At 35.2% G+C, this 22,113-nt stretch overlaps 2 protein-coding genes across 2 annotated transcripts; one reads left to right on the forward strand and one right to left on the reverse strand.

Moving 5' to 3' along the window:
• Positions 1 to 592: 592 nt before the first annotated feature.
• On the forward strand, positions 593 to 4,523 carry LOC112502056 (probable protein phosphatase 2C 27). Its single transcript, XM_025105876.1, has 4 exons — positions 593 to 1,084; positions 2,639 to 2,830; positions 2,926 to 3,137; positions 3,796 to 4,523. Exons 1-4 carry the CDS (start codon positions 968 to 970, stop codon positions 4,355 to 4,357), a joined length of 1,083 nt encoding a protein of 360 aa, XP_024961644.1. The 5' UTR covers positions 593 to 967; the 3' UTR covers positions 4,358 to 4,523.
• Positions 4,524 to 4,660: 137 nt separating this feature from the next.
• Positions 4,661 to 15,169, reverse strand: LOC112502052 (putative disease resistance protein At4g11170). The gene is made up of 10 exons (XM_025105870.1): positions 14,425 to 15,169; positions 12,394 to 13,486; positions 12,229 to 12,297; positions 11,688 to 11,912; positions 10,850 to 11,587; positions 10,149 to 10,734; positions 9,960 to 10,057; positions 9,412 to 9,543; positions 8,332 to 8,517; positions 4,661 to 5,519 (listed from the first exon to the last, which is right to left on the reverse strand). Exons 1-10 carry the CDS (start codon positions 14,997 to 14,999, stop codon positions 5,235 to 5,237), a joined length of 3,987 nt encoding a protein of 1,328 aa, XP_024961638.1. The 5' UTR covers positions 15,000 to 15,169; the 3' UTR covers positions 4,661 to 5,234.
• Between the last annotated feature and the right edge of the window lie 6,944 nt (positions 15,170 to 22,113).

The raw sequence follows: 22,113 nt of genomic DNA on the forward strand, positions 1-22,113 counted from the left end.
TTTAGATTTAGTAACAAAGAAATTTATTTTAGGTTTAATAATATATTTTTTTAAAAAGATAATAACTAAATATTCTGTTAGAACTCTATGATTATCCGAATTATATTTTAGATTTTTTTATTTTTAAAATTAGATGTTTATCCAATATTTGATTATGTTTATCTACAGTTAGTTACACGAATACAAATATAGAGCTTTAATAAGTTGTACGTATACACAATTTACTTGTAATCTTAAATTTTAAGTAATATGCATCAATAAACAGTACTTCATACATAAAAAATAGTTTTTAAGAGTTTTTATCAAATGTTTTATAATATAGTATAGATATATGTATACTATATTTTTTTAATAGATATATATCATATATGTATATATATAATTACAATATTTAAAATATGATGATTGATTTTTTCGTATTCGTGAATCACATGGTTGGTTAAAAAAAATGAAAATACCCTGAATTTCGGTTATTTTTATTTATTCATCGATAATCACATATTTTCGAGTCTACGATTACATTATCTGACGATTAAATTATACCAAGGTTGAAGGGTGTGCGAGTTTCCTATCCATTCTTCCCCAGAATTTCAAGATTTATATCCGCTGGAATCATCTGGAAGCTTTTCCATCCATCTTTCTCACGCACAAGCAACACCCACAGACGTCATAAAAAACACACACAGTATAAGAATTTCCAGAAACGCCATTATTTGCATCTCTTCCCACACGCCCCAAACAAAGTATAATCAACATATATTCTTGGAATCTTCTTCTTTTGTACCAATTAATTTCCCCCTTTTTCTGATTCTTTCTTAACAGAGCTTTTTGATTAATCTTTTTCCTTTTCCTTTAATCCAATAAGTTTCCCTTTTCTGATTCTCTCTTTCTTCCTGTGTGTTTTCGGTGTTTCTGTGTGAGAGAGAAAAAATCTGCTTTGAAACTGAAACCAAATCCATCCATTAATATGTGTGTACAAGACGTAGACAAGGTTTGCGAGGAGAAGGATAATCTTGGTCTTTCAACAGACCATAACACCACTCAGCTTGCTTCAGATCAGATCACTCTTTCCAATTCTTATCCGGTAAGTAAATAAGCATCATTACCTTCTTGATTTTGTTGTTTTACAGTCTAAAATTACCTTCAATTTAGCTCCAATTTCTTCATGGGTTCCTTCTTGTTTTGCATATATTTCATAATTCGAACTGGGTTTTTTGTTTCTTCTTATTATTGTTCATCTTTTATGAGTTGTTAAGCTTCTGTTCTTGTGGTTTGTGACAGTTTATTCTGATCTTTCATATTAGGTTTTCTTTTTGCTATTCTTTCTAGAACTAATTGAAGCTTTTAAATTGAAAGTTTGATTCTTGATTTGGTTGAAGTTATTTTGATTGCAAGATAGTTTGAGAAAATTTCCCTTTTTGGATGAATTCTGTCAATATTGCCAGTGGTTTGTTTTGGATGGAATTGGGCAAATTTGGAAATAAGAGATAAAACTAACCATCTTCTTTTAATGATCTTGTAAAATTTCAAAAGGTTTGTTTGGTTCAATTTGGGATTGTTGAATTGAATTGAAGTGAGTTTGATTATTGAATATATCAAATATGTGTGTGTATTTGGTTCTTTTATGACTTTGATGTAGTTGCCATTGGGTTTATTCAAGAAATTCCCTTCTTTGGACTTGGCCTTTTTCAATAGGTTGAATTTATCTTTATATGGTGGCTAGTACTGTTAGGATGTATAATGACCTATGTTAACAGTAATTGCTGTTCTTTTAAGTCATAGTTTGGTTTATATTGTAAATCACACTCCGTACGAAAACCAAATCAAACACACTCGGTACGGTATGTTCCACTCAGAAGTAGGGTCTTTCGGGTGGAATGATTGCAGACCTGTCCTCTACCCCAGATAGTAGAGCAGATGTTTTATGTTGATGTATCCTAGGAAGATTGTCTTGAAATGTGTGATGTGGGATGGTCCTTTGATGTCTTTTAAGTCCTATAATCTTCTGAACTTTGTGTATGCCACTGTTTAACAAAAAGAATGCAACTACCATACCTAAGGATGCGTAATGACCTGTTACAAGATCATAGATTTATAAAACACTTGTTAGGAGGTCATTTAGCTAAATAACCCTTGTTCTGTTATTCAATGAACTTGGTATGAACATCACTATTTTTCTTTCTTTTTGTAGTTATGATTAATAAATTTTTGTGTACTTTGTCGTTCTAAAATGGTACACTTCGCTTTTGGCTGCCAAATGTGATGACATTATTGTTGAACATGAAGCATGGATTCATTGAATTTGATTGAAATAGATCCATCATGGTTATAAATAGTAAAGTTGGATTCTTTGATGGTTTTTCCAGTCTTATCCATTCACTATCTGGTTTTCTTCTTATAGTAGGAACAATCTTGAATCTTCCTACGATCAGTATGCTATTAAGAATTTCACGAGATATAATAAGAATCCTAGAAAAGATCGTGGATTTAAGCAAATTGTTGAACTCCATAAACACCATTTTGGGTTTTCACACGATCTTTGCAGTTTGAACTCTATAGCCTAAAAGTCTACAGATTTCTTGATAAAGAAACTTATAATCGAAGATTAGCTTCGCTAATCTTATCTCATTTTCATTAGATGGAGAGTATTTGTGAGGATGCAGTTGTTGCGGATGAGAAAGTGAGTAATTTCACCCCCATGCTTCGTTCTGGAGAGTGGTCTGATATCGGGCATCGGCCGTATATGGAGGATACTCACATTTGCATTCCGGATTTAGCTAAGAACTTCAGTAATAAACTTCTTGGTGAAGAAGCAGTATCGTTTTATGGGGTAAGTTTCTTTTTGGATTTAGATAAACAAGAACTTTATGTTTCCCTGTTTTAAGATGTCTTAGAACTTGAAGTCGGTTTCTGTTTGAAAAATAGGTGTTTGATGGGCATGGAGGAAAGGGTGCATCACATTTCGTGCGCGATAATTTGCCAAGGATCATCGTCGATGATGCTAATTTCCCATTGGAACTTGAAAAAGTAGTCACGAGGTCGTTTATGGAGACAGATGCCGCTTTTGCCAGGTCATGTGCTCTTGAATCGGCTCTTTCTTCCGGCACAACTGCACTTACTGCTATGATCTTTGGGAGGTCAGTGGCTCGTGTTTTCCGTTTATCTTTTCGATATTTCGTTTCTATTTGATCGAGTTTTTGCCCTTCTAAAGGGGCTTGGGCGGTTAGTGAGTGTGGTTCATATATAGTTAACCGGGAGATGGTTGATTATTGAGCTAATGATGGAAATGAATTCCGTTAATGCAAAATAGAGGAATCTTGTGGACAGTCATTTCAGTTAAATGACCTGTAAACAGGGTTTCAATTGGGAAGGTGACCTTTTTAAGGCTATATTTGGCAAACTAGCCGACTTAAGCAGATAAGTTGGTGTTTGGCTGATAAGGTAGCTGTTAGCTGATAAACTAGTATCAAACAATATGCCGTCATAAAATTTTGAAAATACGTTAGAAGGGTTGGTATGTAAAATGACTTCCATTGGAGGTGATTTAGTTAAATAGCCCTCTTGTCGACCTATATCATAGATTAGTACAAAAAATTTGAACTTCGTTACCAAAGGTTCATTGGCCTGACAGTACCCGAGTTACAAGTGGAGCCCAGTCTCCTAGGAGGTCAAGGGTTCAAACCTTATCAAAGATGAGGAGTGTGCATGAGTATTTGCCGTATATAAATATTATATACTTGGAAGAAAGTTGAACCTTGTTCGGTTAGATGGCTTACAGTTACTTATATTTAACAGGTCTCTACTCGTGGCAAATGCTGGAGACTGTCGGGCGATACTCTCTCGGCATGGACTAGCTTTTGAGATGTCAAAAGACCATAGGCCATGCTATGACAAAGAAAGACTTCGGATTGAATCCTTAGGTGGGTTCGTGGAAGACGGCTACTTGAACGGCCAATTAGCCGTGACTCGAGCCATAGGTAACTGGCACATCAAAGGGCTGAAAGAAATGGACGAGCACATTGGCCCGTTGAGCGCTGAACCGGAGCTCAAACTCATCACTCTAACGAAAGAAGACGAGTTCTTGATCATCGGAAGCGATGGGATCTGGGACGTGTTCAGGAACCAGAACGCGGTGGATTTCGTGAGGCGGCGGTTGCAGGAGCACAACGACGTTAAGCGGTGCTGCAAGGAGATGGTGGAGGAAGCTATGAAGAGAGGGGCACTAGACAATTTGACGGTGGTTATTGTGTGTTTTCAGGCGGAGGCACCGCCGCATGTGGTGGTGCAGAGGGGTAGAGTAAGGAGGAGCATATCTGCAGAAGGGCTGCTGAATCTTAGATTCCATCTTGAAGGGTGAAAATGGAGTAATTTTGTCTGATGATGATGATGAAAAATGGAGTAATTTTTGTAAATACATTCATGTGGAGGGAGGGAAGGAAATAAGCTGAGAAATGGATACTGGAACAATATGTATATTCATAAAATGGTGATTTATCATATCATTTGTAAATTTATTCTCTTCCTTAACTTTGAGGTTCATTCAAAGTTAAAAAGCCACTGTTTGGATTCAACACGAAATTGAATTTTATTCTTTATAACGATAATTATTTTGTTAACGATTTGGTGTTTGAGTATAAGAACGTTAATTTTCGAGCTTGAATACCATACAACATTATTTAGGTTTATGGTACATCTGAACACCTTATAAAATAAGGGAAAAACAAATAGGCAAATTTCTCGTAGGCAAAGAATAATGGGTACAAGTTTAACTGATGTGGGACTCTAATGCAAACAAACCAAAAGAATACGAAAAACCTTCATTGATGTGTAGATTTGAGAAAACAAGCGAAGGGAAACATGACGAGGGCAATAACGACTGTTATAGTCGAGAGAGACTGTTGATTTATTTGTAGTGACAGATGAAGAAACTTCATTTGGGGAATGAAAATGTTGCAATTTCATACGACAACACAAATTATAGTTTTATGGAGCAGGAGTAGCAAAGATGAACAAATTTAGAGCCGATTCGGTCAGTTAATCTGTCTTTAAGATCCAGATTATCAATTCAAAACACTAATTAAATAACCATTTTCATTCAGATTCATGGCCCTTAAACCTTTTCAAAGATATTAATATATCAATTTCTTGATTGTTAAAAGAATAATATCTAAAAATCAGTAAGATGGTATCATTGAATTACATTAATTTGGTTTGCAGAACGTCCAAACGCCATCTTACATCAGGAAACATGATCTAGGCTTGTCCGAGTATACAAAATTGTATTCAGCTATAAGTCTGTTTATTAGTTCTTCGTGTTCGTGTTCATTAGATATGATACTTGCATCTTTAGCAATCTGCTTCACACAAGATAATACTTTATCAGCATCTACTCTCCCGACGACGACTAGTGCCCTCCCTCCTGAATCAACCGCAACAGACTCAATGCCTATAAGCTTATATACCATCTTTATCACCTGACGTTTTTTAGCTTCACTAGGGAAGTTCACGTTCTGCACAACCTGAAAATGTGCACTATAATTATCAAAGAAATATATAGGATTGAAGAATCGGATTTGAAGAGAATTACCAATCTTCTTCCACTGATGAAGTGTCAAGTACTTTCTTTGTGTTTTACCGACAACATGATGGTAAGAGGATTGTTTCACAATGGAGTGCCTAATAAGAACCTTTCTTTTGCACTTTTTTTGACGGTTCATTGTCAACTCAATAAATTAAGAACCTATATGAAACTCCACTATGATAGTCGCTTACAAAAACCTCCTTTTTATGGGTCCCGTGTATTTTTTCTATGCAAGTCAAAAATATATAAAAAAAACTAACAAAATATAATAATGAATAAACCATGGTAGTGACATATAAGAACTGCACTTTTTGCTTATAAGAACCTCCAATTGTGGATGCTCTTAGGGGTTGTTTAACAACTTCAAGAGTATAATGACCTGGACAGCCTATTCGCTCAGCCATACAAGAGCGTTTTTTACAGCTTAATTGTTGCCATTAAGCCAAAATGCTATATGGAATAAGTAACAACCTCTCACTTGTCTCCATTATGCCACCTCAAACAAATTAATACCAGAAATAGTTCGACCTTCTCTCTTTGCCTCCCTCAAACCCATCGATCTACTGTCCCTCAGATTCACAAAATTACCCAAACAGACAAATTAACCCATACAAGACTTGAATGGAAAACAAAGTGAACATCCCTAGTATTCTATCAAGATGACAAGAGGATCATATTGGTATTCTATGTAGATCGTAATAGGAACAAACTGGTATTCTATGTGGATGGAATAATTATTGCTAAAAATGATGAACACGACCTGCAACTCGCAAATCCTTTATACAAAATGAAGTTTAGACCAACGATCAAGGAAGAGTCAAAAATACTTTGTGGGTATTAAGGTGACTAAATCTTGTAAAAGGATTCTTCTTTTCTAAAGGAAGTATATTCATGAAATTCTTGTAGAGACACAGATGCTTGATAGTCATGAATCATGATGCAGACGAACCAATTGTTCCTAATAAAATAAGAAATAATCTTGGATATGTTTTGTGGATATTCTGTAACATTTATATCTTGTTTACCAAATGATAATGATCTTGTAAAGATCCTGTACTCGCATTATATATTGAGAGGAACAGACAACTCCGAGGGCAAGGAGATTTACACAATTCTATATGGTATTATAGCACTGTCTGTCATATGTCAGGCTTCCTCGGGCTCTCTCCGAATTTATCGCATAATCTATCCATAGAATATAGGGTGCTACAAAATGAGAGTTAGACTTCGACTTAGAATCGATAGTTGGTGACTTCTGTTTTTCCATGAAAACAGGTAGGAGTATGATGCAAACAGATTTGGGATTACGTATTCCAGGAGAGGAAGAAAGTAAGGATAAATAAGTCTTTTGTATAAGTAGAGGCAGTTCGTTGGTGGTTACAACAGTTTAGGGAGTAGCTGTAGAGAAATAAAAGAGATTGAAAGGTTAGATGGCTGGTATGTTTTTGGTATTCTGTGTAAGGAGAGCCCAACCTCTCGAATCGTAGGAGTGAGTTCAATAGAAATCCTTACAATTCCGTCAATTTGATTGCAATCCCTAATTGAATTGCATCAGAGTGAGTGTTGGGAATAGTTTTGTCATTGTTAAATGCTTTTACTTAGGCTGGCTATCACATAAGTAGTTGGTTTGCTCAATTAGGAAGGCTAATGCCACCTTAAGAGAGGGTCTTAGTAGTGATCGTTGGGCAAATCCTCACCTTAGTGGATCAGAAGTCACATTTAGTTTAGAGAGTCTAGATCAGGTGTCGTTTTGTAATAATTTGTGTACTTGAGTCGATGGTTTTATCTCCTATTTCTTATTACTTTCTTTACTCTTAGTTTTGCTTAAAATCGTCGAAAATCCCATCAAAGTCTATTTGGGTAACAAGTTCATAATGAGCAGATTGGTTAGATCATTATGTGATCGACTTGTATGCTACAATACCTGTACACTACTTATTTTAAAACACATCAATTTTTTAAACATTCTTAAGTTGGTAAGTTAGATAATGTCTTCTCATACAATGCAATTTAACATTCTTCAGGTGCCTCAACAGTGCTCCTAAAAAGGCCCATTTTACACTAATCAAGGACACCAATGAGTAGTCAAGTATTTATATAAGTCGTGTTGCATGTCCTTACCGTCGAAGGTCGACTTCTTGATATTTATCTTATTTGCTAGAAATTTAATATTTGGAAAAGCATGACGGAGGATATAGTTTTATTGCCTAGTGCATAGTGCATAGTCTAAAATTCGAGCAATGGCTTGGACAATATGTGATCTAATACAAGAGTGGTTTGTTTGGTTGCAACTGTTCTGTTCTCTAACAAAACTGGCATGGCTCAGACAATATTCCGTTTTCTAACAACACTGGCATGGCTCAGACAATATTCTGTTCTCTAACAACATTGGCATAGTCTAAAATTCAATGGCTCAGACAATATGTGAACTAACAAAGGAAGATTGATAGAAATGTAGCGTAATTATGAGGCTGCAACTTATGTATCTAGAAACCATTTGTTCGTCGTGACAGCTATTCTGTTTTGTTACAACATTGGCATTGTAGACACATAAAAAAACCCTATCTTTAAGAATCACATTTTTCATAGAGACGGCTAAAAAAGATGGTTACATCATTGCCTGCTTTCGAATAGAAGAACTAGCAAAAGGGGGAAGTCTACTTGTAAGCTTGATCAGACGTGGTTTGCAAATCGTTTTGAATTTTAAGGAGAAAGTAAAACCATTGGACATCCTAGTGAAGCACACTTACATGCACAAATTTTGTTACACCTTGTCTGTGAATTGGGGAGATCAATTTGCTCCTTTCTGCCATAAATTTCTCTACAGCCGACTCGAATTCCTCCTTAGGCAGGATTGGAGCAGTATCCATAATCTCAAGATAATCAGATGCTTTAGACATGCCTGTAGTCTCTAGATTGTAACTGTCACTTTTCCCCTGAATGAATCCCAAGAGCAACAATATAAAATTATGTTTTCAAGATGAGACAAAGAGAACAACCAAAGGGAAAACAAGTTGTAAAGTGTAACTTCATTAATTTTCTGTCGTTTTCTCTAAAGAAAGAAAAATCAACCAGGTATGCCACATAAGCAAGCAAAATGAAAGGAGAGGCAACAAATGAGAAAACAAATAGATTCTATAAGTCTATTGTTTTATAAAAATAGTTTCTTGTAGTTTGAGAAGAAGATATAAGCAAAGTAAAAGATTATTGGTTTCCAAAGTCATTTTTTTGTAAAAGAATATTAATCATTTTGCTTCTCTCTCCATTTTGCTAACGAATGCATTCAACAAGTCTATTGTTTTAGATGGACATGAGCTTTGTTTTAGTGATAATTGCTCATAAAGCTAGTGACCACAACGTTAATGGCATTGGATGTAACAAGTAGCAGAATGGAAAAGTATAGTCAAGCTCGACCAAATGTCTTGTTGTAGACCATTTAGATGTTCAATACGAAAGTCTGATTTGGATGCGAAGTTCCATGGTTTATTGGGTTGTTATTTCAGAAGAAGATTAGAAGAACTTGAAGCTTTCTTATGCCCATTTACTTGTAGAATGAGCCACACTTATATGTGAGGAAAGATCAAACTCCTTCCATTTATCTACCAAGCTTAATGTTAAATCACCTACGTTGTGACTTTGCTAAATTTTGATATGAGAGAATCTATTTTCTCCCTGAATGAGCTTATGTAAACTTCATGTTTGATTGGCAACAGATGCTTCATACTAAGGTTTCTGGTTGTAAATTTGAGAGTGAAAGGGAGAGAGTTAATTTCCTAAATAAAGAAACATTAAACACTTACTTTTATCTATTAAACTTAATAGTCAGTTACCTCTGTTGTTGCATCACTAATTTCAGATGTAGTCCCAGATTTAATTGTCTCCCAGAGTATGCTTGATGTGGACTCAACAGTTTTATCTACCAAAGATGATTTAGACATCTCAGCAATCTTGTAAACGTCTTCCTGTTTTGACAGAGCCAGTTCAGCAGAACTCAATAATGTCATCAATCAAAACCATATTAGCAATACCAAAACGATAGACTAAATTGTAAGGGATTAGCTAATCTTTTCACTTATGTAAACTCATGTAATACTTGAAAAAGAAAAGATAAATGAAACATTTCTGTCAAACTTAAGAGTATCATTCACAAAAAACAATGGTAAAGGGGATTTGAGAAAGATATAAATTGTACTTGAATGATAGACATATTACACAACCTCCTTGAGTTTGTACCAATGGGGAGAATTGAGAATCATTAATATCAAAGGAAATGACAACGCTAACATTCATCTCTGGATAGATAGGGTTATATTTAGGCCCTCATCTTATACATGAAATAAGTTCATGCCAGAAAAGAAATAATACTAAGCATATTTACCGATTCGGAACCATCGATGATGCATCTAACTGTTTTCAACTCTGTAAATGAGGGATTCGACTGCTTAGGTCGACCGGTCTTTCTCCATCCTCGAACCTCTAGAACAATGTGAGACAATAGGAACTTCCATTACTTGTATCCTTGAATCAATTACAAAGGCCCAAAATATCTTGACAAAGAAATACATACCGGTATAGTCAATTGTATCACCAACTAAAACCCTAAACCAACCGGGAGTCAGTCTCCCAACCTCCATTAACTCAAGGAAATCACGGCGGCAAAGATAGTATGCTCCCGTGCTTAGCTGAAATCCAGACAGATCCTCACCAGGAGTTTGTACCCAGCCCATGTTTCTCTCCAAGGTTTCATCCGCTTCTTCATCATCAGCATACACAAGGCTTGCACCACACTCTCTTACCACCAATCCGCTCAGCACAACAATAGACACATTAACTTTATCTCCAACGTCTAATGTGTTCCCAATTGGCCAATAGCTTAGCCATATACCAACTTCAACAAATCCAGGATTACCAAAGACTTTGGGGTTGTACATCAAGTCAACACCTTTTGCCGTACTGATTTTAGCAAACCATGCCCAATCATCACCATCTAATGTATATTTGAATGTTACATTTAGTCCTTTGAGCCTCCTATTCTTGGGACATGAAGGCACATCAAAGAACAAAGATGGTGATTCTGACATATACTCAGGCTTTGTGTTTGAATCCTTTATTTCTGGCAGAGATGTGCTCATTATATTGAATTCATACAACATCTGTGCCATACAAGCAACAAAGTTCAGTCAAATTCATAAATGATCAGTTTGCAGGTGGTGTATCGACATGTTCATGTGTGCTGATGCATATGTGTTTGAGAGAGTAACAGCAAACCTGGAGATGCCAACTTCTGCCTATGGTGAGCTCATCATCACCAACCAGGAGCACCTCATGACTTTGATATTTCTTTAGCCACTTCAAATGTCCCAAATCAGTTTCATCCAGTTTGGCTATTGGTACCAATTTGAGAAAGCCTTCAATTTCAGATAAATTAATACAACCTTCATAGCCGAACTCATGCAACTTGAATCGAGCTGATTGGAAAGTTATTTTCTCCAGTGACTCACAATAATATACGTACAACTCTGCAAGTGTGCTCGGCAGACATAGAAGCCATTTAAGTCTTGAGCATAAACTCAAGTCAAGGACCCGAAGATTTTTAAGATGATCATAGTAAGGCAGGGACTCAAATCGACCATTCCCTAAATTCAAGTACTGCAAAAATGGTTGAACACTGAAACTCAGAGGAAAAGAATCAGTACACTCAAGATTGCAATCCTTGAGGAATAACCGGTTTAATGAATGTGGGAAGCAAAAGGTAGCTTGTTCTATGACTCCACCAGAAGTAGAAGCTTCTGACAGATTTATTTGCTCCCTTTTGCACAGGTTTTTACACCCTGTCATGTTCAATAGAGCGAGAGTCGTAAGGTCTCCAATGGTTTCACAAACACGAACCAGACTGCGACAATTCCAAAGAATCAAAGTCTCAAGATGGGGGATCCTGGAGATGTTGCGGATTTCGAATAGATTGTGAGAGTCTTTAAGATTTAGAATCTGTAGTGACTGAAGAACCTGTTGCGAAAGTCACATCATTTATTTAGCATTATAAGTCTGCATTAAGACCATTAAAAATTGAGAAGCTAAATGGACAAGCAACAAAAAAGAGCGCTACCATAGGCGGTTCAAATACTTCCAAGTTGCTATAGCTCAGATCTACAGCCACCAAGTTTCCCATGAATAAGTTGGAGGGTATGGTTCTTAAATGGAATCCAAACCAACAGAGCCATCTTAGATCCTCCGAAAGGTTCTCATGATATCCGGTGAGTTCCACAAAATTTAGCTGGAGCAATTTTAGTCTATCCATATTTTTGAGTGCATCGGTCTTCAGGTTTAATGACTGCAGATTTATCATTAAGACAGTCAGCAAGCGCACATCTATAAAAATAAATGCACTAAGATTATTTATGCATTAGAATGTTCAAGGCCAAGCCTTGTTATGATTGGGGTTACAAGTAAATGAATAATATTGAAAAGGAATGAAGACCTGACAAGAAAATAATTTAGAAAGGAAAATAGTGAATCAAAAGGTAACCATTTTCCTTGTAATTTAACTGGACAACTATCATACTTGTAAAGTTGCACAAAGAAGGCTAAGAGAAGTTTCTCAAAACATTGAATATTTGGAGAAAACTTGACTAGGGTTTGCAGTTAACCTTGAATGTCTCGTCCTCTTCCTTTAGCATTTTCAAGTCAAGTGTAAGACCTTCTACTGTTTTTGAACCCTGAGAGGAAATAAGATGAAACAATAAAAACTTGGATGAAATAGGAGGGGGTGAAAGGGTAAGTATGCTTAAGCCTACACACAATAAGCATCTTACCTTTCCTTTTTTCAGTATCTTATAAGACTCAGCATTATGCCAAACTCGACTACGTTTCTCAGGAAGCTTGAATGATTCTTTACGCACTATGTTTCTTCCCATCTCTTGGAGCAATCGATGCATCATCAACTTATTGCTAGATGAAACCGAAAGAAGGAATCTGTTGGTTAGGGTTTTGATCCCAGATACTGCAGAGTAATCAGGCTCCAATATCTTTACCACGTAATCCATGTCTTTGCCAATAAAAAAACAAGCAATATGCAAAAACAACTCTTTCTCAGAGTCATATGGCAATGAATTGTAGCTCCTTTCAAGTACATCCTGAATTTGAGAATGAATATCCTTTTTCAATACCTCCAATTGACTTGTCCAATATGGGATGGTATTGCTATTGGATAGAGAGGAACCCAACACTTCAAGAGCCAGTGGATTTCCTTCACAATACCTTACTGCTCGTGCTGCAAGCTCCTTGAGACCTTCTAGCGGTATTTTGGATCCAAAGGCATGACAACTTAAAAGCTCTAATGATTCATCCTCATTCAACAACTTCATTTGATATTGTTGACACCTAGAGAACTTGGACCAACGATATGAATATTCTGTAGTTATTATTATCTTGCTTTCTGCGTTAATCTTCCCAGTTCCAAGTAAAGCGACTAAATCGCTATATTCCAAGATGTCATCAAGAACAATAAGCGCCCTTTTCTTTTGTAATGCCTCCTCAATCTTAAACGTACCATGAGAAACACTAGGTATTTTTCTCTTCCTACCCCCTAAAATATCTTTCAGAAGTTGTTCTTGTAGCTCAAGCAAACCATGGGGTCCTTTACATCTACTACCAATGTCTTCAATGAAACTCATATTCTCAAACCTTCTCCAATTTGAATTGTAAATGTACTTTGCCAATGTGGTTTTGCCACTTCCTCCCATGCCGCAAATTGCTAAATACTCGAGATCGGATTGATATAACCAGGAAGTGATCTCCTCATATCGAGTGTTGATCCCTGTTAGATCGGGTGGAAGATAAACTTTTTTGCAATCTAGCTCACTGTAAATGGTATCAACAATTTCCTTCAAAAACTTTGTTTCAAGCCTGTAACAACACAAGTCATGTTTAGTGTATTTCAGGAATTCTTGGATAAACCAAAGAGATTCTATACAAAAATTGATATTCCAAATGTAAAGTACATCTAATATAGGTTAATATTTGATTACTATTAAATTTTCCAAAAAAGTCGTAATTCATTTAAAATATGGCCAAAGTATTAATAAGCTACAAAGATATATAAGTTTTTTGAGTGAAGGCACATTTAGATATAAACTTAATCATAGTAAAATAAATATTAATAGACTTGTAAGAAATAAGTAAATCAGAGCCCATATAGCCTAGCGATAAAGGCGTAAATAGTTCTGCTCAAGTGGACAATGTAATTGAGTTTTTAGAAGTATATAAATTTTTACATACGGCAAAACTAACACACACTCCTCACTTTTGGTGAGGCTTGAACCCTCGACCTCTAGGAAGGTAGGCTAACCTGAATACCGCTAGACCAATGACCCTTTGGTAATCGTTCGTTTTGTTAATGAGAAATTAAAACAGATATGTGAGGAGATTTTATCTAAAAAGAAAAATCAAAAACTCTTTTAGCACAGTTTAAAGTCAAACTTGTAGAAGATTCATCAAGAAGCAATCAACTAAATGCACAAAACCATCAATGTGTTTTCTATCCTTTTTTCCCGTTACATATTCGAGTAAAGCAATCACATATTTGCAGTCCTAATCATATTTACTACATCATTTCGTCTATTTTTAATCGGATTCTTCGACATAAATAATCAACATCATTGCCTATTAGCAGGCATAATATACCCTACGAGGCAACATCGTCACACCCTGCCATTTATCCACAGAAAATCACCGGGTCATAGAAATTAACACTAGTAACCATCAAATTGTTAGATCAGATGACATCAATTAAGATGTATTTCACTGAACCTTATGATATAAATAAGCAACAAGAAAACACATACCCAGAAAGAACGAAGCCTGTCAAATCAGCAACCTTTGTAAGAGCTGTCCTCCACCGGTTCACGTTATCAGATGTCCACCTTGTAGATGTTTCTACTTCTATCTTGAAAGTCCCATTTTGTTTCCTGACGTTTGAGGGATCGACATGATAAAAAACTGGAAGAACAAAATGATTGCACTCCCTTCTTTGCTCGAGGATCAACCAAAGCTCATCAAGACACCATGTAGAAGTTGCATAGTTCTCTGACAAGACAACTATTGAAGCCTTGGATGCTTTGATTGCTCTCTCAATTTCCGGCTTTAGTTCTTGACCTCTGCTGATTTCATCATTATCCCTAAAAGTGAGAAGTCCTGCTCGCTCTAAGGCATCATAGAGATGATCTGTAAAAGAATCACGAGTATCTTCGCCTCTGAAGCTTAAAAAAACATCATAGCAAGTACCAGGAGAAGCCATGATACTGGAGTCAACATAGTTGGTAACATTAGCCCCAGGAGAAACCATGATAGTAGAGTCCTCATAGCTGGTAGCATTATCTCCAGGAGAGTTGGTGAGCTTAAACGTTGAGCTGTTACCCATTGAATTAGATCTGCTGAGTGCTGAGGATGGCAAGAGGGTTGGAATGAGGTTTTGGTCTCCTACTTATACAATTTACCAGTTGTCATCAACTAAGTGGTTTGCCTTCACCCCTGATCACCAACTACCAATCAGAGAATTTAAAAAGTGAACCACCAAGGAGAGCATTTAAAGTAAAAAACAATTAAGATTTTGATCAAGAAACAGAAAAATAGACAAAATGATATGTCAAATAAATGCCCTAAGTTTTCATTCTTTTTTTAACTTGGATAAATTAGTAACATTGGACCAATTATTGTGTTACAAATAAATTATTATTAACTAACAAAAGCGTGTAAGATTAGAATAATGATTTTCTAATATAATACAATAAAAGTTACATCAGGACATTTCAAAGAGATGTGGACTTTAAGAAGAAATAAGTAACATTAGAACAATATTTTACATAGGTCTTCAAATTTAGCCGTCCAATTTATTATTTCATGAATAGTGAGATTATTGATTTAACAACAAGTGGGGCCTATGTACAAATAAATTATTATTTGGGTATTAAATTATACTAACAAGTATTTAATTGGAGTATTTTTTGTTATATTTGATTAAAATAAGGTTAAAGTATATCGTTTTTATGCTCAAGTGGCACTTAATGAAACTGGTTTGATCATTGTACGGTCCTGGTTCAAAAATAAATCGTTATGGCATCAAGACTTGGCTTAGCCACCACGTTAGCCCATGTGACTCCACTCTAAGGCTTGACTTGCATTGTAACTCATTATGGCTCGTTACAATGCGTTATGGCACATGACGACACGTTATTTTGAAGGTGTGAGATTTTTTTAATATATAACTTGAGTTATAAATGATAATTATGTACAAGACGTAAGACTTAAATACACATAAAAAGGAAATTTAAAAGCTAAAACCGTAAATAGGTAAGTACTTACTCTCATTCCCCTACACGAAGAGTCGAACACGAATTATTTGAAAATTGAAGAATGTAGTGAGTAGAAATTTAATCCAAATTTTGCAGTTTTAATATCCTTTTTTATAAGCTTTATATATTTAGTATCAATGGTTCTTCTTTCTTTTTTTAGTTTTTGTTACTTTATATGAATTTAATTTTTTGACATTATTATTCAAAACACACAATTAAGTGTGTGTGTGTGTGTGTGTGTATACCGCCTTGGGGCACACCTTAGCGAATGTCGTGGTCTCGCCATAACTAGTAGGGCTTGAGATTTGACCTCGCCACGATATGGCTCACGTCATTTAGAACCTTGTGTACAGTAATTGCTTAAGCTTAAGCTGATGTGGCACTTAAAATTGGTTTGTTAATTTCAATGTAGCATTAAAATTGATTTCATAACCAATTGCTTATTTGCAACAAATATATGGTTTGGTGATTGCATAAGTCCCATAGTGGGACTCTTGGTGTTGATTGTCTATGATGACGGATCAATATGATTGAATGGCCAAATTCATGATATAATCAAGAATACTCTCAAGAAACCCGTTAAGAGAGACTTTAACTAACTTTAATATAAGAACTCAGCATCAATAAAAACCTAAATGAACCAAACTATTTATAAGCCTAGATGACCTACCCTGACTAGGAAATTGTTAAGAATTGGGAATCAAACTTGGAGCTCTAAAAATGTACGTATGCGGTTGTTCGTTATAACCTTGAATTTTAAAAGATTGTGTATTAATAAGCAGTATTTAATGTTTAACAAGTTGTTTTACTAGTTTTTTACTAGATGCTTTATGATATTTATTATTTATAAGAATTCAGCCATATTTTATATATCACTTTGTAAACACACACTATTCAAGTCCTTGTCCTCATTCCATAAATGTAACTCGCAAAGTATCGTGGCTATTTACAATTTATCTAACAAGTTCAGGGACTGCATATGTATTTCCAACATTTTACTGGCTTAACTTTAAAAATGTATCTAAAAGTCAGTGGCCATAGTCGAATAAAGTAACTTTCGTGGCGAAATTGTGAAAAGAAAAACCAAAAACTTTAATCTCTCCTGGGTCATCCTCTTGACCCGGTTTCAATCTAGGTTGGACCCGACTCCATGAACACACAAAATCCAGCTATGTTTCCACCAATTTCTTACTAAAATCCACATGCATGGTAACTTTAAACGATTTTCCATCATTGCTTTCACTTTAATGGGTCTCAAATCAACTTCTTTGTGAAGATATGGTCTCGGTTTCGCTGGACATTGTCAAACTGACGATTGTGGTTGATTACAGTTACCTTAGGGTCGTAATAGAACCAGAAGTCTCCGATCATCCGACTTACAGCCATTAAATAACCATCAAAACATATATAATTTCTAGAATGGATCGCGATTTTACCTGTGGTTCTTGATTAAATGCTGAACCCTTGTTCTGTTTCCGGACCTCGAAATGACAGCAACAGCAGTGTAGAACACAACTTCGCTCACCGCCTATATGGATTTTTCTAGAAATTTCCGAAAGATATATGTGGAAGAAAATACAGTGAGACATGACTTGATCAAACTCCATTGTTGCTCAATAATCCTTCTATCGGTCTCGATTGCGTGCTTATGGGGTTCTTTTCCCTTTTCGCAGGGTCTTTGTTCAATCTTCTCCACACTAATTTATACTCACCAGTCTTTTCGTCTCTTTGAGAAATTGCACTAAAACGAAATTAATTTTGATTTAATGTTTATTTAATTTTGATCTAATTTTTATTTTGAGCAATCAATTTCTAAAATAGAATTTGAAGTGTTGTTTGACCATTGTAGAATGCTTTGAACCAGAATGGTTAAATGGTCATGGTCAGAATATTTAAAAGGTTCTGGATAATGTAGTACACATTAAATATAATTGTTTGATAACTATTTTAAATGAACAGCCTGAATAACAATAAATTTTATGCATACTTTAATGATTACATAACATAGATATATTTTCATAATTTGTAAATACCGGTCACAACTACAACTCATAAAATCAAAAAAATGGATCTAGGGTATGTGACGTCAATAATTTTTTTTAATTAACCTGGATATCCAACTCGTTATGCAAGCCGACTAATCCCAGTGCGATACCTGCTTTACAGATAGCCCGGAGTCACTGCATTTGAACCTCCGTAGCCATAAGAGAATTTTTATTCCTCCTTGGATTTGAACCTGGACCTCCTAGTACTTTTGACCTTTGGAGTCAAGCTCAAACCAATCAGGCACCACCCTTGTGGTTTTGACGTCAATAATTATGACATGGCATATCAGTTTTCACAATTACCCATAAAGTTTTCACATTTAACTAATAAAATTCCAGTGTATAAAAAATTATCTTTTAATATGAAAAAACTAAAATCCATAAAAATTCTGATATAGAAGAATGCCACTGTAAAAACTTCAAATCTAGATCCTAGATAAGAGCAATTCAACCAACACTTACGGTTCAATCAATTAACTACTCTTTGAAGCATAACCCTCCGGTTATCCTCTCTAACACCAACCTAGAAACCCTCGACAATCCACATGCTAAAGCACACCCAAAACACATATGAACACCAGGCGAGTCGCTCAACTTCAATCTCAAACACACAGATTGCATATGAATAGTGTACATCGATTCTCAAATTCAAAAATCTCCAAGCTTTACAGGACATAAGAACGAAAACAACAATTCCTTATATAAAACATGGATATTTGTTCGTTGAAAGCGCAAAGCGTATAACCAGAATGAAATAAATATTTGTCGCTCATTAAATCAACCAAGAATTTCCCCCTGTGCATTTATATCAAAAACAAATGTAATAAGAACCACATTTATGTATTGATATTAGAGCACGGAGGAAATAACAAAGAGCCTTGTAATAATTTATTTACAATGTCTTCTACAGAATAAACGTACAATATTGAATCTGTAGATTCAAATCCTAAATCCTAACCTACTAATTTAGCAAAACTTGAACTCGAGTCGTTGGTTGCGGTCCCTTATGGATTCATTTAGCAGTGGGAATAGTAGACGAGAAGAAAGGTTTATCTTGTTGTATAGGATCCTAAACCAAAAGAAATATACAAATCTAGTGCGTCGAACAAGATAATATCAAGGTGTAGGATTAGGGTTTTCGTCAGTTTAGAGAAAAAGAGGAAAGCGGTTAGGATGATTTCATCAAGTTTCAAAGATTTAGGTTGCATATTGCAACGAGTGTCGGAGCATGGTGGCGATGGCTGGAGGGTTGAGGAAGGCGATGTTGTAATTTAGTTTTTTTTTTTTTTTTAATAAAGATGACATGGAAAACTGGTGTGGCGTTGTAAGCTTTAATTGTTTTTTTCTTTTGTCACGTCATTTTAATTATTACTGTTTAATATGTAATCGATATCATTTTTAAACTTGTGAAATATACTTTCTTTGAGTTAAATATGATTCTAGTAGGATCGATTTGCAACATGTCCTTGTTGACTTGTGAAACGACCAACTAAAATCATATTTTAATACAAAAATACACTTCACAAGTTGCGAAGTGGACACTTATGAAATCTTGAATACTTGAGGTACATTTAAAGAAAGTGGGCTTAAAAAGTGAACAAGGCGGAGTCCTTTGGCTATTTTGATCAATTTCTCAGTCTCTTTAATCTTTTTGAACCAATTTAGAGATATGATGATCTAAACCAAGTAATTTGTTGTAACTATATTCATGTGAGGGAAGAAAGTAAATAGACAGATGATACCACTTGTATCATATACATGCAAATGTGTGTATATATAGGGTTGGGTTCTGGTGAGAAAGAGAGTTACGGTGAGAAAGGTAAGAAAATATCTCCACCCATGGATCGATCATAATTGAAGGTCAAACACTAACGAATGCATCGAGATGCACTAGATCAATTTCCTTCTAAATGCAATTCGTGGGTGGACATGAGATTAAAAGTGATCAAGGATTCAGATCTCTTTTTACGCCTTTCACCGTAACATCCCTTCTCACACGATCATTCGCCTATATATACATGGTCCCTTCTTTTGTTAACCAAGAAATTAGTATTAACTTTGTTAACCAATCGCAACCATCAAAAAATTTAATCAACGGTATAGGTAAGTTTGATTTAATTTCAGCGAAGTAGATTGAATACACGTCATATATTATATTCATAAGCAAACAAGGGTAATTAAATATGTAAAATGGTGTAAAGCGTGAGATTAGAAAACAGATTCTACATCCTGATATTATGTAAAACAAAATGGAACGTTATTGGTTATGTATTTAATGCAGTTGACAAATCATCGAAAGTGATATGATTATCAGTGAAAGAAACATATATTGTATATGACGTTGGAGGCGACAACAGTTTAATCTAGGTAAAAAAATTAGGGTTTATGAATTTTGATTTATAAGGTTCTTGATGAACCATATCTTCGACGGTTAGGAAAAGAAACAAAAGGATTATGAAGAAAACATCATTCTACTTCGCAAACACCATGGATAATCCTATTGATCTTGATTTCAATGACGACACTATACTATTATAGGAAGTCGATAAGATACCAGATGTTAAGTGAAATCATATGTTGACGATGAAGGCATTATTTTAAACACAAGAAACAAGCCTGAAACTGTGAAAAAATCTGTTTGATTTTGGTTGATTTAGGTGATTGGGTTTCATATATGCAAACGATTGAAAATTTTGAACATTTGTAGTGATCAGGTGATTAGATTTTTTATATGATTTTGGTGATTAGACTACAAACATGAGCATGAACATTTTTGTTTATAATTCCTAACTCATCAGTTACATATCAATGTTCATCGTTAATGGTTTATATGATATGTTGAATGTCTGTGAACCTGATACATTTAAAGTTGATTTTGGTGATTATGCTTAATATATGAAAAAGATTGAAAATTTTCACAGATGTATGGCATGTTATGAATAGGGACAACCGATTTACTTCAAGATTCTGAGGAAGCTTTCAGAAAGAAATGAGATCTCAAATTCGGTTGAGTACAACATATCACCCACAAACCGATGGGCAAAGTGAACAAACAATACAGACTCTAAAAAATATGTTACGAGCGTGTATTATTGACTTTGGGGGTTCATGGGAAAACCATTTACCGTTGATCGAGTTTGCCTTATAACAATAGTTATCATTCTAGCATTCAAGCGCCACCTTATGAAGTTATATACGGCAGAAAGTGTCAAACACCGTTGTGTTGGAATGAAGTGGGGGGAAAACAACTAGCCGGTCCATATATCATTCAACCATCAGAAAAGGTAAATCGAATTCGTGAATGAATAAAGACGACTCAGGACCGACAGAAAAGCTAATACATATGCCGTAAACCAATTGAATTCCAGGTGAGGAAGCGAGTAATGCTGAAAGTTTCACCCTGGAAGCGGAATAGTACGTTTTGGGAAAAAAGGGTAAACTGAGTCCGAGGTATAATGGGCTATTCACAATCAATAATGAGTTGGTGAAATAGCATATCGGTTAGAGCTCCTAGAGGAGCTTAGTGTTATCCATACCACATTTCATGTTTTAAGTTTGCAGAAGTGTTTGGCTGACCCAAATTTGGCTATCCACTACTCGTAATCCAAGTGGACGAAAAGTTGTGTTTTATGGAAACCCCAGAAGCCGTCACTGATCCTAAGACTAAAGTGTTGAGAAATAAAGAGATTAGTTTGGTAAAAGTATAGTGGCGATTCCATAAGGGGCAAGAGGTTACCTGGAAGTTAGAATCTGAAATGAGAACAAAATATCCTTATTTGTTTGATTGAATGAACTCCGGGAAGGAATTCCTTTGAGGGGAAGATAATGTGATAACTGAGTTATATGATTTGGATGTTTGGGGTGAATTTTTTATAATATGGTAAAAAGTTGAAGGGGTGTTTCAAAAATTTAGTTTAAAAATCATATACCTTCACCGCCTTATACCTATATATATATATATATATATCCATATATATATATATATATATATATATATATATATATAGGGGCAGGTTCAAATGCGAACCGTACAATTCTAAAAAACCGTATAAACCAAATTCGACCAATAAGAAAATTCCATTTGTTTTCAATTAAATTTAAATAATAAGGGTATTTATGACATTTTGTACACATATTT

Source organism: Cynara cardunculus, unplaced genomic scaffold (genome assembly GCF_001531365.2).
Source record: "Cynara cardunculus var. scolymus isolate 2C unplaced genomic scaffold, CcrdV1 Un_Scaffold_860, whole genome shotgun sequence".
NCBI lineage: Eukaryota > Viridiplantae > Streptophyta > Magnoliopsida > Asterales > Asteraceae > Cynara > Cynara cardunculus.